The sequence below is a fragment of the Acaromyces ingoldii genome (assembly GCF_003144295.1).
Source record: "Acaromyces ingoldii strain MCA 4198 unplaced genomic scaffold FA10scaffold_4, whole genome shotgun sequence".
NCBI classification, from domain to species: domain Eukaryota; kingdom Fungi; phylum Basidiomycota; class Exobasidiomycetes; order Exobasidiales; family Cryptobasidiaceae; genus Acaromyces; species Acaromyces ingoldii.
The window spans coordinates 351,687-365,603 of NW_020290250.1; the positions used below are offsets into that span (position 1 = coordinate 351,687).

The 13,917-nt window shown below is 59.0% G+C and overlaps 9 protein-coding genes across 9 annotated transcripts; 7 read left to right on the forward strand and 2 right to left on the reverse strand.

Moving 5' to 3' along the window:
* The first annotated feature begins 36 nt into the window (after window positions 1–36).
* On the forward strand, window positions 37–1,091 carry FA10DRAFT_134280 (concanavalin A-like lectin/glucanase). Its single transcript, XM_025518000.1, has 2 exons — window positions 37–510; window positions 583–1,091. The coding sequence occupies exons 1-2, from the start codon at window positions 228–230 to the stop codon at window positions 1,077–1,079; spliced, it is 780 nt and encodes a 259-aa protein (XP_025376200.1). The 5' UTR covers window positions 37–227; the 3' UTR covers window positions 1,080–1,091.
* A 502-nt stretch (window positions 1,092–1,593) lies between these two features.
* Window positions 1,594–3,197, forward strand: FA10DRAFT_134276 (hypothetical protein). Its single transcript, XM_025517999.1, has 5 exons — window positions 1,594–2,121; window positions 2,196–2,268; window positions 2,344–2,502; window positions 2,584–2,676; window positions 2,749–3,197. Exons 1-5 carry the CDS (start codon window positions 1,811–1,813, stop codon window positions 2,920–2,922), a joined length of 810 nt encoding a protein of 269 aa, XP_025376201.1. The 5' UTR covers window positions 1,594–1,810; the 3' UTR covers window positions 2,923–3,197.
* FA10DRAFT_302392 (hypothetical protein) lies at window positions 2,927–3,918 on the reverse strand. Its single transcript, XM_025525108.1, has 2 exons — window positions 3,477–3,918; window positions 2,927–3,404 (listed from the first exon to the last, which is right to left on the reverse strand). The coding sequence occupies exons 1-2, from the start codon at window positions 3,833–3,835 to the stop codon at window positions 3,170–3,172; spliced, it is 594 nt and encodes a 197-aa protein (XP_025376202.1). The 5' UTR covers window positions 3,836–3,918; the 3' UTR covers window positions 2,927–3,169.
* Window positions 3,919–4,016: 98 nt separating this feature from the next.
* FA10DRAFT_302393 (hypothetical protein) lies at window positions 4,017–4,733 on the forward strand. Its single transcript, XM_025525109.1, has 4 exons — window positions 4,017–4,252; window positions 4,319–4,358; window positions 4,428–4,575; window positions 4,639–4,733. Exons 1-4 carry the CDS (start codon window positions 4,054–4,056, stop codon window positions 4,690–4,692), a joined length of 441 nt encoding a protein of 146 aa, XP_025376203.1. The 5' UTR covers window positions 4,017–4,053; the 3' UTR covers window positions 4,693–4,733.
* Window position 4,734: 1 nt separating this feature from the next.
* Window positions 4,735–5,864, reverse strand: FA10DRAFT_260911 (hypothetical protein; the record flags this gene model as incomplete). Its single annotated transcript, XM_025520054.1, has 4 exons — window positions 4,735–4,953; window positions 5,016–5,159; window positions 5,247–5,382; window positions 5,431–5,864. The coding sequence occupies 4 exons, from the start codon at window positions 5,862–5,864 to the stop codon at window positions 4,735–4,737; spliced, it is 933 nt and encodes a 310-aa protein (XP_025376204.1).
* A 460-nt stretch (window positions 5,865–6,324) lies between these two features.
* Window positions 6,325–7,366, forward strand: FA10DRAFT_267614 (hypothetical protein). Its single transcript, XM_025521976.1, has one exon. The coding sequence runs from the start codon at window positions 6,556–6,558 to the stop codon at window positions 7,060–7,062; it is 507 nt and encodes a 168-aa protein (XP_025376205.1). The 5' UTR covers window positions 6,325–6,555; the 3' UTR covers window positions 7,063–7,366.
* Window positions 7,367–7,465: 99 nt separating this feature from the next.
* Window positions 7,466–7,890, forward strand: FA10DRAFT_134301 (hypothetical protein). The gene has a single exon (XM_025518001.1). It carries the CDS (start codon window positions 7,547–7,549, stop codon window positions 7,766–7,768), a length of 222 nt encoding a protein of 73 aa, XP_025376206.1. The 5' UTR covers window positions 7,466–7,546; the 3' UTR covers window positions 7,769–7,890.
* A 481-nt stretch (window positions 7,891–8,371) lies between these two features.
* FA10DRAFT_267615 (P-loop containing nucleoside triphosphate hydrolase protein) lies at window positions 8,372–10,534 on the forward strand. The gene is made up of 2 exons (XM_025521977.1): window positions 8,372–9,675; window positions 9,740–10,534. The coding sequence occupies exons 1-2, from the start codon at window positions 8,407–8,409 to the stop codon at window positions 10,469–10,471; spliced, it is 2,001 nt and encodes a 666-aa protein (XP_025376207.1). The 5' UTR covers window positions 8,372–8,406; the 3' UTR covers window positions 10,472–10,534.
* A 507-nt stretch (window positions 10,535–11,041) lies between these two features.
* Window positions 11,042–13,817, forward strand: FA10DRAFT_216992 (hypothetical protein; the record flags this gene model as incomplete). The annotated part of the gene is made up of 3 exons (XM_025518510.1): window positions 11,042–11,912; window positions 11,983–12,436; window positions 12,524–13,817. Coding segments are annotated over 3 exons (2,619 nt in total), but the record flags the coding sequence as incomplete, so codon positions are not given.
* Between the last annotated feature and the right edge of the window lie 100 nt (window positions 13,818–13,917).

Genomic DNA, 13,917 nt, shown 5'->3' on the forward strand with positions numbered 1-13,917 from the left:
TGAGCCCTTCCTCTCGACCCCTTTCTCGCTCACTACTTCTCCCCTCAAACAATCTCTTGCACCTCGTCGCCTCTTTCTTCGCCACCTCTGCCTCGCACAAACAGTCCCTTGCCTTCACCCAAGGCGACCCGGTCCTCTAAACGTCTGAGAAGGAAGCGCGCACGTGCCACTTTTTCGCCTTGGTCCGTGCTCACGGAAGGTTGAATTGGCTTCACAGGAGCAGGACCATGACGACCTACTGGCGATGCGACCTCTCTCGGCCCCTGGCCGAGTTGTTCACCTATGATCTTGGAGCTGGCGGCTGGGGAAACAACGAGGCGCAGGAGTACACAGACTCGCCCGAGAATGCTTTTGTAAGGCTCGATGGCGACGGCGATGGCGAGGGCGTCCTGGTGGTGCGCGCCTGTGCCCGCCCCGACGGCAAGGTGACGAGCGCGAGGCTGATCAGCCGGCAGACGCTCGAGCGGCCCAGGGGCTACGTCTCCGCCAGGATCGTTGTTCCGTTGGCACGTGAGTGTTCCTGTCCTGACTCTCTTCCTCTCATCTCGCTGCACAGGCCACTCACCTTACCTGTTTGCACAGCGGGGATCTGGCCGGCCTTTTGGGCCCTCCCAAAGAAGCCTTTCAGTTGGCCATACGACGGCGAGGTTGACATTGTCGAAACATGGAACGCTCTTGAGCACAACGGCACGAGCTTTCACAACGGACACTACGACGGCAAAGACTGGGACAAGCATCGCGTACTCAAGACCCCGACGGCTAACATGGACCGCAAGCCAGGCCATTGGTATGGCTTTGCCTGGGAGGGCGACAGCGAGGGTGCTCGGCTCCTCTGGTTCACCGACGGGTGCCCCACCATGAGGGCCACGGTGCCGGCGGGCACCCGGTCAATGCGGGACTTCCAGGTCATCATGAACATTGCCGTCGGTGGAAACGTTCAGCCGGGCAAGCTCCCCCCCTTTCCCTCTGAGCACGACCTTGAGATACAAGATCTCGCCATGACAGACGAGCCACCAGGAGGCTGGGGAAAGCCTTTTGACGACGCCTGGGCTGCTGCAAAGGACGGCAACACCATGTGATGCTTTGTTTACAGGAATCGTATGTCAGTTTGATATTTCGCCCAAAGAGGGGGGGGGGAGATAATCATTGGAAAGCCGCGAGGGTAGAGATAGCCGAAAGAGGAGAATGAAGATGGATGTAGAGGAGATGACAGGAAAAGGGACCACCACGTCGCGGCGGCCCAATCCTTCTACGTCAGTTCCTGCGGCCGCTTTGACGAATACGGAGAGCGGTGTGTGAGATGACACCGCTGCCGGCGACAGAGCTAAGGCCGGGTGTTCTTTTGCCCACGAAGCGAGCTTTGGACGCACAGCCATCGAACTGTTGTTCCCTTGCAATCAGCTCCTGCTAGCCCATGGCCGCTCTCGGGCAGAATGGCTCGAGCTTTCGTCTCCGAATGAGAGACAGCACGGGCCGCTCCCCGCTCCGCCTTCGCATCAGCCCAGTCGATGTTTAGAGCGGAGCATCGAGACAGCAGCCAATGCACACTAGATTCCGTCGTCTATCAACCAATTGATTGGTGCAAAGTAGCTACTATAGGGCCCCCCTCCCTTTTTCTTCTACCGCGGCCTCCAATCGCCACTCTCCGCTCCTTTGCTCGTGCTGGCTGGCCGTCTTGGCTTGGACGACAGCAGCATCCCCCTTACCACCACCACCACCGCCGCCGCCGTCATCACCCTCCATCCCTCTTTCCTTGCTTCCTTTCCTCCATTCTGTTCCGTTTCAGGACGAAACACTAGGTCAGCTGACCATGGTCCTCAAGACATTCATTTGCAGTCGTCGGCACACCGCGACCATCAGCCCCTTTCTCCTTCTCGCCGTGGTGCTTTCTCTTCTCTCGCTTCTCTCGTCAATGGCCACCGCTATTCAAATGGAGCATCAGGTTCCCCAGATGATGCAGCAGCAGCAGCAGCAGCAGCTCCATGGACAAGGAGGCTTGGCAGCTTCAGCAGGGGGCAAGCCAAGCCAGGTGAAGGGAGAACCAAACCCCCATATGTGGGAGGGCCTTACGCTCGATGAGCCATACACGGAGCAGCTGCTTCGCATTGGCATGAATCTTACGTGAGCGTCTTGCTTGTTCAGTGTCGCCTTGTTCCTCAAGCTGAAGCTCGCTCTCCGTGTCTGCCCAACCACAGCGGCTTCGCTGTCAAACCCCAGCTCTACGCCAACTTCACCAAGGGCGCGACGCTCAACAAGCTTTACAACGATGTAAGGCTGCTGCAAGAGTGCTCGTCTCTCTATCCGACCAACTTGACTCACACAGATATTCGCTGCCCTCCCCAGACATGTTCCCTCAGCACTATGATGGAGCGCATCATGCTTACGATCAAAGAGCCGCAAGACAGCCCGTACCATATCCGCGCCCTCTACAAGGTGGGCTCCTACAAGGAGCTGATGCCCGAAAGTACGGGACAGATGGCCGGCGGCTGCTTCATCGTCAGGGTAAGTCGAAAAGGTGCCAGAGTGTCTCTCTCTTGGTTGAGACGAAGAGCAAAAGACAAAAGCTGAGGGTAATCATCACAGGTCCGCAAAGACTCCACGAAGCCAAAGTCGCACATGGAGATTGGCAAGGGCAAGGATATTGAGCTCGCAAGCGAGACCGACTACGGAGTTATTGTGAGCTGCCTCCTTCTATTCACTTTCCAAGCGCTTCACTGGACATCCCTTGCTGAGATGACGAGACGACAGGTGCTCATGCACGCTTTCCACTCGCTGGCCACCATGGACGTCAAGGAGGCGAAGGGCAAAAAGGATCTCATCTCCAAGCTCATGCATCTCCGTGGACAGGCCAAACACGCTCACGCACATGGAAATGTTGCTGCTGGACACGGGGCCATGCCTCCCGCAATAGCGGCACACTGATGTGCAAGAACCACTCCCATTCGATCTCCTTTTTCTTTCCATTCCCCCTCTCGGGCACGGTCGGCTCAGCTCGGCCTGTGCTCGAACAATACTGAGAGCTGTTCACGGTGGGATCTTATTTTGGCTCTCCTTGGTATCTATGAACCTTCTCTCTCTCTAGAATGCGACAGCGGCCGTCGACAATGTTCACTTTTCCACGCTTGTCATGGCGCTTCCCCCCTTTTCTCATTTGTGCTCTCTACTGTTTTCATGAGTCGAGTGCCCTGCCTTCGTCGTCCACCTTTTGGCTGATGTCCTTGTAGCCGACGAACTTGTCGAGGCCATCATAGACGTCCATCGTCCGCCATGGCCCGTAGAACTGATGGTGGTTGGCTTTGAAGCGGGGCAGGATATCTGCGGGTATGTCAAAGGGCCCCTCGGCCAGATTACCCGACGTCTTTTCCGTTGGTTTCCGCGCAATCGTATTTGGCCAGATGGTCCATCTGGCACAGACATGGATGGATCAGGGATCACTACGAGAGAGGGGGACAAGCTATTCTTGCGACAAAACTCACTTTGATCGCTCGCCATTCCAGGTGCCCATGGGACTGCCGCACGTCTTGCACCGCAGCTTCCACTTTTTCCCCGGCAGGCTCTCGTACGTCTCGACCTGCGCGCTGAAACCCGTCTCGGGGGCTCGTGGAGGATCGCCGCTCTGCTTCTCTGGCTTAGGGTCCCAGGTGACGGCGGGGTACTTGAGGTGCAGCGAGTGAACAAAGGGGGCGCCGTTGATGCGTTGGCAGCGCGAGCAGTGGCAGAAGGCCGACAGCGTCAGGTCCGAGTCGAGGTTGCTGCAGTCGATCGTATAGCGCAGGCGGCCGCACGCGCAGTAGCCGTGGACGTGCCCTGCCATCGTCGTTGTTGTTCCCGCCATCGAGCTGCCCGTCGTGCGTCGCTCAGATGTATGATGGCTAGCGGAAGTGGGCGTTGCTATGATAGTCCGTGTGTCGTGCGAGGTGCGCGAAAGTGGAGGGCAGGCAAGGCAGCTAGGCCATCGCGCGCTAGGAAATTTCATCTCTCTGAACTGACCTCTTCCTCCGTCCAATGTCCATCGCGCTCCTTCGACAGACACTTCACCATTCTCTGCACACCATGTCCTTTGCGCGGCCCTACAGCTACATCAGCGACTCGAGCCTGGCAGAGCTGTGGCGCAGCAGGCCAAAGGACGTCAAGGTCGTCGATGTGCGCGACGACGACTTTGAGGGCGGCAATCTCGTCGGCGCGCTTCATGTGCCCAGCACGCGCTTCAACGACGAGGTCCAGGGTCTGGTCACGGGTCCCCTGAGAGACGGTGCGTACCACCCATCTCGCTGACTTCATTCGCATGAGCTGACCAATCACACTTGCTAATCACCAGCTCGTCAAGTCATCTTCCACTGCTCCCTATCTCAGTCCAGGTGAGTTCTGCCGAGTGCCCAACAACCTCACTCACACGACGTTACTGACCTACGTCATGTCGCTCGCAGAGGGCCCAAGGCGGCGCGCATCTATCGCGAGACGCGCGACGAGGCCATTGCCACGGGCAAGATCAAGCCACTGGGCAGCGGGCAGCAGGACGAGCAGCAGGTCCAGGTGCTCCGCGATGGCTTTGCCGGCTTCGGTCCCAAATACAAGGTGGGCCCCCTTTCTCACGCCGCTCTTTCGATTGTTCATCGCGCGCTGACAAGTCTGGGTCAGAACGATGCTTCGCTGGTAGAGAAATGGGACGAAGAGTCGTGGAAATATCGCTAGACAAATGGAGAAAAAGAATACTATTTACTGCACTTCTTCTTATCACAAAGACGACGAGTCGCTGCGGGGGGGAAAGTGAGGGAGGACGTCGTCCTTGTCAAAATTGGCGGGCGGCGCCTTTGGCCCCGTTGCGAGGACTTCCTTGACATGGGCGTCCTTCTCGATGTCCGACCACTTGGGCCGGTCCAGGTCGTAGCCGGCGACGGTCCTGCCGTACGTCAGGCCGCCGAACCGCGAGACAGGCATGGTCTTGGAGATGTCCTGGGCAGAGGCAGCTGTCGTCAGCCATGCACTGGTTGTGGAAAGCTAGGGTCAAGACTCACGATGGAGTAGTCGGGGTTGAAAATGTCCTTGCGGAGATGGAGCATCTTGATCTTGCCCACGACCATCGTCGTCGTGTGATGGCCCGCTGCGCCGTTCCACTCCTTTGTAAAGTCGACTTCGAGCTCCATCGAAAAGGGCGCCTCCTGACGAGAGAGAGAGAGAGAGTGTGTGTGTGTGTTTTGTCAGTACTCGCTAGGAAGGAAGCATGGGTCGGAGCAGAAGCCACTCACACCAACCCGGGGCGCATTGACGGTGCGCCCGGGAACAGGCGTAAGGCCAGCCAACGCAAATTCAGACGTGTTGGGCGGCGCATCGATGCTAGCGTAGTTAAGTGCTTCGAGGTAGGGCTCGCAGCTGTATTGCCATCTGTGAGATCAGGATTGAAGAGAGACATGGCGACACATGGGCACTCACGACGAGGAGATGGTGTAGCACTTGTTGCGCCGGATGTTGCGGTCGCTGTCCTTGAGCTTGCCCTCGGCGCCGCTCCCGCCAAAGGAGATCATGGCCATGGGCGGGTCATGCGACACCATCTGGTACCAGCTAATGGGCGCCAGGTTCGGCAAGCCCTGCTCGTTGTACGTGCCCACAAGAGCGACGGGGCGCGGCGCGATGTTGCCACACATGACCTTGTAGAGGTCGCCCGCCTTGACTTCCGTCTTGCCAATCTCAATGACGTGGTAGCCGGGCGTCTGCGCGGGCGTGAAACGCTCCGTGGCGCTGTGGGCATTGAGACCCTGCCCCGCCTTCCACTCGCGGTCTACGGGCGCCGACTTCTCGAAGCCCAGCTTCGAATTGAAGTCGGGCCGCGTCGCGTTGGCCTCAGCTGCGGTCTGTCGTTGCGCCATGCTGTATAGGTGTGCGTTGTGAAGAGGGCAGTCGTTCCTTTTAAGGTCCCAGGGATGAAGAGAAGGAGACAGTCGTCGATGTGGACCGAGCGGATATAACGGCTAATCCTTTCCCTTCCGACATCATAAACCCTCTGTCAGCGGTCTGCTGCTCGGGTCAATTAGTCTTGTTTGCTTTACCCTTCTCCTCGTGGCTTGTTCTGTCCACCAGAAAGCGGCCCGCCACTGCTCCATCTGCTCTATATTGCCTCTACTTTTCTTTCCCACCGCTATGCTTCCCACGGGTAAAATACCCCAAGACCGGATAGAAGACTAGCTGGAACCGTGACCATGGGGCAAACACGTGGCTCGAAGCAATGACGCACCACCGGATCCGGTGTGGAGAAGCGTTGAGATAAATAAAAGAAATCTGGTCGCGCCGAAAATCTAAGAGAAGAAATAAATAAATTGTTTTCGGCCATGACGTGCCGATTGCAGCATTCATCGACGCCCGGAAGCTTTATGCCATTCGGTGTCTTAGGCCCGCACCAAGCTGCCGTGCCGTATGTCTTCTTTATCTTGAGATCCACCTTCCAACGGACTTGAATTCTTGAGAAATCTCCACAACTCCCTCTTTCTCTTCCTGACAACGATACGCATCAGCTGAGTCGAACCACACCGCAGAAGCAGAGCAGAGAGGCGATCCAAGACGATGCCGTCGCATTCAGTCGTGCCCATTGGCGGGCCCGCGTTCATCTCGCCACTTAGTAGCGGACGCATTCCGACGACGGTCGACACAGCTTCGAGGCTATCGTCGAGCAGCGGAAGCAGCAGCAGCGACAGTAGCAGCAGCACAACGTCGTCGCCCTTGAGCCCCAGCGGGTCGGGCCAGCTCTCGTTGGGTGGTGGAAGTCAGAGCCCCACGTCGGAGAGCGAAGCGCGTCCCAAGATGGATGATGCAAGCCTCGAAGCGGCATTGGCCTATTCGAATGCACTCCGGCGGCATACGCAACGGATGTGGGAAAAGGAGCGGAGCAGCATCGAGAAGGCCAAGGTCGAGGCGGCAGCAGATGCCGTCCCTAGCAGCCCGTCTCAGAGCAACCGACATCAAAGCGAGGCCGGGCCGGCACGGCGATCCAGCTTGGGGTCCAGTCTCGGCCTTGACTCGATCCTCTCACGGGGCCGGAAACGACACGCAAAGACGTCGAGCGTCGTGTAACGGACAATCAAAATCGCTTACAGGAAAGCGTCCATCTCATTACCAGCACAGTCCCACTCAACATTATCATCTCTCTCTCACCATATGGATGTATCCATCTCAAGATTCATGCTCAGGCTCCTGCCATTCTCGGTCGTTACTTTCCCTCTGCTCTTTTCCTCGTCTCATTGGGCACCACACACGGACATTACCTCTTCTCGATAGATTCTATCCAACCGTTGTATCTACCTTTCCTCCTCTCTTGCTTTCTTCTGTACTTTTTCTTTCGACTTCTCAATGTATCAGGGCCTTTGTTTCTGCCATCTATGCAGCCGCAGCATGAAACTGGATTACCATCCAAGGGTCATCTTCCCACGCCAATGTTAGGCGAGGGGTCATATCCTCCTGCACGTCGAGATGTCTACGAATTTCTTTACGAGACACGATGCTGCCAGAACTTCTTCCCTTCTTCGCTCACAGTGCCCAAGCGCGCTAGTGTTCGACAATGAACCCCCTTCTGCTTGTCTCGATGGTATGCTGGAGGGTCAGAGTCAGTCACCGGTACCCACAGCAAGGAGTTGCCATGCGTAGCTTCTCGAGAAGCTCTGTGCTTGGCGAAGCAAGATCAGTGAGGGAGCGTCGAGCGGCGCGCCACGTGAGGAGCAGCCGGAAAAGCAGAAGAAAAAAAATAAAGATCGTCCTCAATTTTCTCTTTTTCCTCTCTTGACTACCGACCCTGTGAAAAGAGGCGCTGGGCGCTCTCTCACCGCCAATGACATGACAAGATGCCCCGACATTGTGCTCTGTGCATGCTTGGAGCGATGCCGACCGCTTTGACGCCCCGCTTTCGACCATTGACGACCTGCAACGAGGGATCCTAATTTTCCTTCTCCCCCACCAAACACTCTGTTGGCATGCTCACACACGTAGCTGCTATCAATTTTTGTCAGGTGGTAGACTCAATGCCCTCTCAGACACCGCCCCGTCTATTGTCTGTCTCCTGCCCTCTCTCTTTGTTCCTTTCTTGTCCCTTTTTCTTCTCCAGCCCCAGCCCTGGTCTTCCCTCATCGGGGGGCTTAAGTCTGCGGCTTGGAAGGGAGAGGGGGGAAGAAAGGCGACGGGAGGTCTCAAGAGGGCGGGAGTGGTCGCTTGGGCGTGGGCGGTCACTTATGTTTGGGCGACATGCCACTCCTCTCCTGTAACGTCTTCTTCCTTTTCTCACTCCAAAGCTTGAATAAAATGACGATGATGTCCATTGGCGCACGTGAGGCGACGTTGCATCGACGCGGGGGGAGAAATAGAGTCCGAGTCAGGAAGATCGTCGAGAAGCGCACATTCTGAGCAAGTAGTGGTGTAGCCTAGAGTATGGTGCCTTCTCCGCGGCTGCGCCTGCTGCGGGGCTTCTGCAGCGGGCCATCGCGGATTGTGCAGGCTGCACGCCGGCCACCGCTCTTCAGGCTCGAGGATGCCATCGTCAAGCACCTCGCGGCGCCACCGACGCTCTCGCTGACGATTCCCGACGCGAGCGACCGCATCTTTGCCCTCGTCGGGCCCAGCTCGTCGTCGGGGCCCGGCAAGGCGCTCCAGCTCGTCCTGCTCTCCCATATCCTCGGCCAGTCACGGCCCCAGGTGGCCGCCGCCACCGCTGCCGCCTCCGATGGAGCTGAGCCCAGGATGCACGGCCACCTCCACCCGTTTGTCGACGACTCCCGCTCGCTGCCGTCGCGCATCCAGCACGCCTCGTTTGTGCGGCAGCACGCGGGCGGCAGCGACTTTAGTAATTTTACTGCCCGCTATGGAGCGCTGCGGGGCGAGGACCAGACGACGCTGTTTGAGGCGCTCATGGAGGTCATGGGCTTCCACGTAGGGCGCATCGCACGCGCCAACATCGTCGAAGATCCCCTCGTCGATGAGCAGGCGGAGGAAGGGGAGCAAATACCGGCGGCAGGCGAGTCATCTCAGGCAAAGCCGCACGTACTACCGAGTGGTATCGCGACCCCGGAAACGAGGAGGGCGGCGAGAGCGGCGAAGGATCGCATCGAGGAGTACGCCAAGCTCTTTGCGCTCGACAGGCCCGGGCCGGGTGCGGGTCACGGCGTCCGGCTACTCGACCAGCCGCTTGTGTCGCTCAGTAATGGCCAGACGAGGAGGGCAAGGATCCTCTCGTCGCTCGTCAAACTTCACGGCCGTAGAGAGATAATCAGTGGGGAGGAGGAGCAGATCCGCGACAAGTCGGCATCTCCTTCATCGCCTTCCTCCCAGTCTTCTCTCCTCCTTGTGCTGTCGGAGCCCTACTCTGGCCTGGATCCGCCATCGAGGAAGCGTCTGACGGCCGTACTTGGCGATCTGCATCGATCGGGTACCCGCGTCGTGGTGCTCCTGCGCAGGCAGGATGAGATGCCCGACATCATCACCGATGTCATCGACGTCGACAGCCAGGGCCACCTCTGGCTGGGGTCGAAGCAGGAATGGGAGAAAAGACGAGCCCTGGCAGAGGGTGAAGGCCAGCACGAAGAGACAGGAATCATGGCTATTGAGAGGAATCACGGCGAGGGAAAAGGTACGGGCCGCGGAGAGGGCCTCATCGAGCTGCGCGATGTCAGCATCCAGTACGGCGACAAGGTGGTCCTCGATGTGAGAGTCATACCCTTCCTTTCGATTCTAACGTGGTATTACTGCTAACAATTGCCACCCTCAGAACATCTCTCTGGCATTGCGGCCGGGGTCACGCATGATTCTGCAAGGCGACAATGGCTCTGGCAAGACGACGCTACTTTCCCTCCTTATGGGCATTCATCCCATGACGTTCTCCCTCGACCCGTCCAAGTTCCGTCTCTTTGGCCGGACAAGAACGAGCGCAGAGAATGCCTCAAAGCTTTTAGCCCGCAAGATCGGCTACTTTGGCCCCGACCTCCTGGCTGCGTTTCCTCGAAAGGGCCTCGAGAGCGGCGGCCTGCGCGTTGTCGATGCCATCGGCTGCGGGCTTGAAGGTACGTACGCCCGGGCCACATGGAGACCTGATCAGCTTGAGGCTATTCGAGCGCTTGCCGATCGCTTCAAAAGTACCATCTCTTTTCGAATGGGACCGGCCACGATGGCGGCAGACGACCGTGACGAGATGCTCAGGAGGCCCTTTATCGATCTTACCAGTGGAAGCCAGGCTGTGGTCCTCTTCATGCGCGCCATTATTCAGCGGCCTCGGCTTCTAATTCTGGACGAGCCTTTCCAAGGAATGGACTCGACGCAGATCGACGCCGTCCGACACTTTCTGCAGGACCACCAGGAAGAGGGTGGTGCAGAGGCCAACTGGAGAAAGAACTTGGCCGTGGTCCTGGTGAGCCACTTTGAGCACGAATGGCCGAGCGGATTTGGCGAGTACATGTTCCTTGACCAGGGCAGGGCAATTCGGCGCATTGGCTTGTCCCCTTGACTGTCACCATAGAGCAATTCATTGAACCCCCCCTTCTCCCTAATACCACCATTACTACTGAGGTATTTCTCGCTTGTACGCGCCTTTTTGCATTTGGAATCGGGCCTGTTTGCGTCTTTTGGGCGGATTTTGCGATCCGTGCGTCGAGCAAGCTAGCTAGGCTGGCTGCTTCTTCTTCGCGCGCACTCGCAGACATTTTAGTCTCCCGATCCATTGGAGAAACCCTTCGCTGTGACTACACTTACGACCACGATGGCGCCCAAGAAAAAGGGAGCTGCTGGCGCTCCTTCGCCGACGTCTCCGTCATCGTCGTCGTCGTCGTCGAAGAACAAGGCCAAGACAGGGGCGACAACGACGACGACGACAACGACGACGCGGGTGTCTTTCACGACGAGCAGCAGCGACGCAGCTGCTGGCCTCGCCGGCGCCTCGTTCTCCTACCTGCACTTCTTCCTCCTTGTTGCCTTCAATCTCCTCGTCATGACGGCCATCCTCTGGACGCACTACACGCTGCCCACGCCGCTCTCGATTGCCGATGGGAGCGCCGCAGACGGCTCGACTCGCGCCAAGTTCTCCGAAGAGGCTGCGCTGGACCTCATTCGCAAGCTCAGCGAGGACATTGGCTACCGCATCGTCGGCACCAGCGAGCACGTCGAGGCCGAGCACCTCCTCGAGGGCATCGTCAAGTCCTACGAGGGCTGGCACCGCACAGTCACCCTCGACGACGACATGGGCCCGGGGAACAATGTCACACGACCGACTGACACGCGCGGCGATACCGAGGTCGAGGTGTGGACTCAGATCGGCGATGGTGCCCACCGGTTCGACTTCATGTCCTCGGTCGTGTGGAAAAAGTACTACAGCATGTCCAATGTCATCGTCCGCATCTCGGACGGCACCGAGGAGGGCAAGGAGCACGCGGTGCTCCTCAATGCGCACCTCGACAGCACCCTGCCCAGCCCAGGCGCGGCCGACGACGGTGTCGGCGTCGCCATCCTGGTCGAGCTGCTGCGAATCCTCACGACCCCTCCCCGTCCCCGGCTCCGTCACTCGGTCATTCTCCTCTTCAACAACGGCGAGGAGTCGCTCCAGGACGCATCGCACCTCTACGCTACCCAGCACAACGAGACCATGGGCTCTGTCCGCGGCGTCGTCAACCTCGAGGCATGCGGCGTGTCGGGCCCCGAACTGCTGTTCCAGGCCACGAGCGTGCCCTTTGTCGATGCCTATGCTACGGTGCCCCACCCCTTTGGTACTGTGCTTGCCAACGACGTCTTCTCGACCGGACTCATCCTCTCCGACACCGACTTCCGGCAGTTTGTCCAGTACGGCGGTCTCTCGGGTCTCGATATGGCCGTCGTCGGCAACTCCTACCTCTACCACACCCGCAAGGACCTCATTGAGCACTTTCAACCGGGCATGATCCAGCACTTTGGCGAGAGTGCGTATATGCATGCTGTAGAAAGACCTCACTGCTTCTTGGCTTGTGCTGACATGGACTGTTCCCGCAGACATCATTGCCATCGTTGAGCACCTGGCCTCGTCGCCGCAATCGAAGCTGGCCGTCAACCGAGCCTTTCCCAAGAAGCAGCCGCCGATCTACTTCTCTGTCGCCGGTCGCCTCTTCTTCAACATCCGCCCGCAGGCCTTCCAGACGATCACCTATGTCCTCTGCGGCTTGCTCAACTTCTTCCTCTCGACCATGGTCCGCGCCGACCTCAGGTTTGGCTCGCTGCGTGCCGTCATTCTCGCCGTCTTTTTCACACTCGCCAGTCTGGTGGCCGCCCTCGTCGCCAGCAACGTCGTGGCCCTTGTCATGACACAGCTCCTGGGAAAGAGCCTCAGCTGGTTCACCCATGAGATGCTCCCGCTCGGCCTCTTTGGCCCACCGGCCGTGACGGCCGTGCTGACGACGCAGCTCCTCTTTTCCCTCGGCACGGACAAGTCAAAGAGGGCTTATCTCGAGTGAGTCGCCGTCGCCGTCGCCGTCGCCATCCGCTTCCGCTGGCTCTCTCGCAGTGTTGCTGACATGGCTCTATGATTGTCTCCCAGACGGGCCTGCCTCGATGGCCTCTCCATCTTCTTCACCCTGTCTCTCCTCGGCCTCAATGCGGCAGGCATTGGGTCGGCCTATCTCTGTGCGCTTGGCTCGGCCGCATCGATTGCCAGCGTTATTATCAACGACCTCGCCCTCGTGGGATACCCGGCCATCGATGCCGGTGAGGTGCAACCGCACAAACGTGTCCATCCCGCCACCTACTTCGTCCTCTCCATCGTGCCCGCCATCGTGGGCGTCGAGGGCCTCGCTTCCTTCTTGGACCTCTTTGTGCCCCTCACGGGGAGGACCGGCGAGATCTCTCCGGCCGACCACATTGTCTCGTCGATTGTCGCTGCCCTTAGCTTCCTCTGCCTCCCCGTGACGCTTCCCCTCGCCCATCGCATGGGCACCCAAAGGCTGCAAAAGGCCATCTTGGCCGGCCTGGCTCTCTCGGCGCTTTCGATTGCCATCTATGCGTCGCCAGCCCTGCCGACATTCGACGCAGCGCACCCCAAGCGCGTCTTTGTCCATTACGTCCAGAACCTCACCGACGACAGCTTCTGGATGAACATGGGTGGTGCTGACCCCGACGTCGCCGGCCTCAGCCGAATCGTTGAGGATGTTCACGCAAACATCGGCATTCCCGCGCTGCCACCGAGCCACCCGGCGATGGATGAGTACAACACCGACTACGACATCCTGTACCCCGTCTCCAACTTTATTACGCCGTACAAGTTTGCCATGGCCGAGCCCGCTGTTTCGTCGCCCTGGACGCTGGGCCACCCGCAGCAGGCCGACTTCATGGTCCGTGCCACCGAGGACGAGATCGATGTCGAGGCCGCCACTCGACGCGTGACGCTCACCGTCAACCGGCCGGGCATCATCTGGAGCGTCATTGCCTTTGACGCCGACATCCTCGAGTGGGACCTGCCCAGCCCGCCGCCCGAGGGCATGCAACGGCACCACCTCAAGGAGGTGTCGAGGCACGGCATCGACCAGTGGTCTGTCAAGCTCCTCCTCCGCCTCTCGCCCGAGGCCGTCGCGGCGCTCCGAGCCGACGCGACACGCTCGCCCGGCCGTCTCATTCGGTCGACCGGCGGCGTCGCAGATGCACAGCGAGACCCGTCCAAGCTCTGGATCGACTACTCGGGCCTGATTGGAGAGGCCATGTACCCGCAGTCCGCACGGTACGGCGCAGCGACGCGGGAGCGGCTGCCGAGCATCGAAGTGCTCGAGAACATGGACGGCGTCATCACCCGCACCCACCCAGAAGTGGACGCCATGCTGCTCAGCGTCGTTGCCGCTGTGGCTCAGGTGTAGTCCGTCAGTCCTGCTCCAGCTCAACAATCTGCTCAGCCCAAGCTGGTGCTGTGCTCTCCTCTCTCCTCTTCTCCTCTCTCACTCTCTC

What these genes read in the sequence shown, in the direction of transcription:
- FA10DRAFT_134280 (XM_025518000.1), top strand. Translation starts at nt 228, where the DNA reads ATGACGACCTACTGGCGATGCGACCTCTCTCGGCCCCTGGCCGAGTTG. An exon ending in GATCGTTGTTCCGTTGGCAC is followed by an intron (nt 511 to 582) that starts GTGAGTGTTCCT and finishes CTGTTTGCACAG; the next exon opens with CGGGGATCTGGCCGGCCTTT.
- FA10DRAFT_134276 (XM_025517999.1), top strand. Translation starts at nt 1,811, where the DNA reads ATGGTCCTCAAGACATTCATTTGCAGTCGTCGGCACACCGCGACCATC. An exon ending in CGCATTGGCATGAATCTTAC is followed by an intron (nt 2,122 to 2,195) that starts GTGAGCGTCTTG and finishes GCCCAACCACAG; the next exon opens with CGGCTTCGCTGTCAAACCCC. An exon ending in AGACCGACTACGGAGTTATT is followed by an intron (nt 2,677 to 2,748) that starts GTGAGCTGCCTC and finishes ACGAGACGACAG; the next exon opens with GTGCTCATGCACGCTTTCCA.
- FA10DRAFT_302392 (XM_025525108.1), bottom strand. Translation starts at nt 3,835, where the DNA reads ATGGCGGGAACAACAACGACGATGGCAGGGCACGTCCACGGCTACTGC. An exon ending in TGGAATGGCGAGCGATCAAA is followed by an intron (nt 3,405 to 3,476) that starts GTGAGTTTTGTC and finishes TGTCTGTGCCAG; the next exon opens with ATGGACCATCTGGCCAAATA.
- FA10DRAFT_302393 (XM_025525109.1), top strand. Translation starts at nt 4,054, where the DNA reads ATGTCCTTTGCGCGGCCCTACAGCTACATCAGCGACTCGAGCCTGGCA. An exon ending in CACGGGTCCCCTGAGAGACG is followed by an intron (nt 4,253 to 4,318) that starts GTGCGTACCACC and finishes GCTAATCACCAG; the next exon opens with CTCGTCAAGTCATCTTCCAC. An exon ending in GCTTCGGTCCCAAATACAAG is followed by an intron (nt 4,576 to 4,638) that starts GTGGGCCCCCTT and finishes AGTCTGGGTCAG; the next exon opens with AACGATGCTTCGCTGGTAGA.
- FA10DRAFT_267614 (XM_025521976.1), top strand. Translation starts at nt 6,556, where the DNA reads ATGCCGTCGCATTCAGTCGTGCCCATTGGCGGGCCCGCGTTCATCTCG.
- FA10DRAFT_134301 (XM_025518001.1), top strand. Translation starts at nt 7,547, where the DNA reads ATGAACCCCCTTCTGCTTGTCTCGATGGTATGCTGGAGGGTCAGAGTC.
- FA10DRAFT_267615 (XM_025521977.1), top strand. Translation starts at nt 8,407, where the DNA reads ATGGTGCCTTCTCCGCGGCTGCGCCTGCTGCGGGGCTTCTGCAGCGGG. An exon ending in GCGACAAGGTGGTCCTCGAT is followed by an intron (nt 9,676 to 9,739) that starts GTGAGAGTCATA and finishes TGCCACCCTCAG; the next exon opens with AACATCTCTCTGGCATTGCG.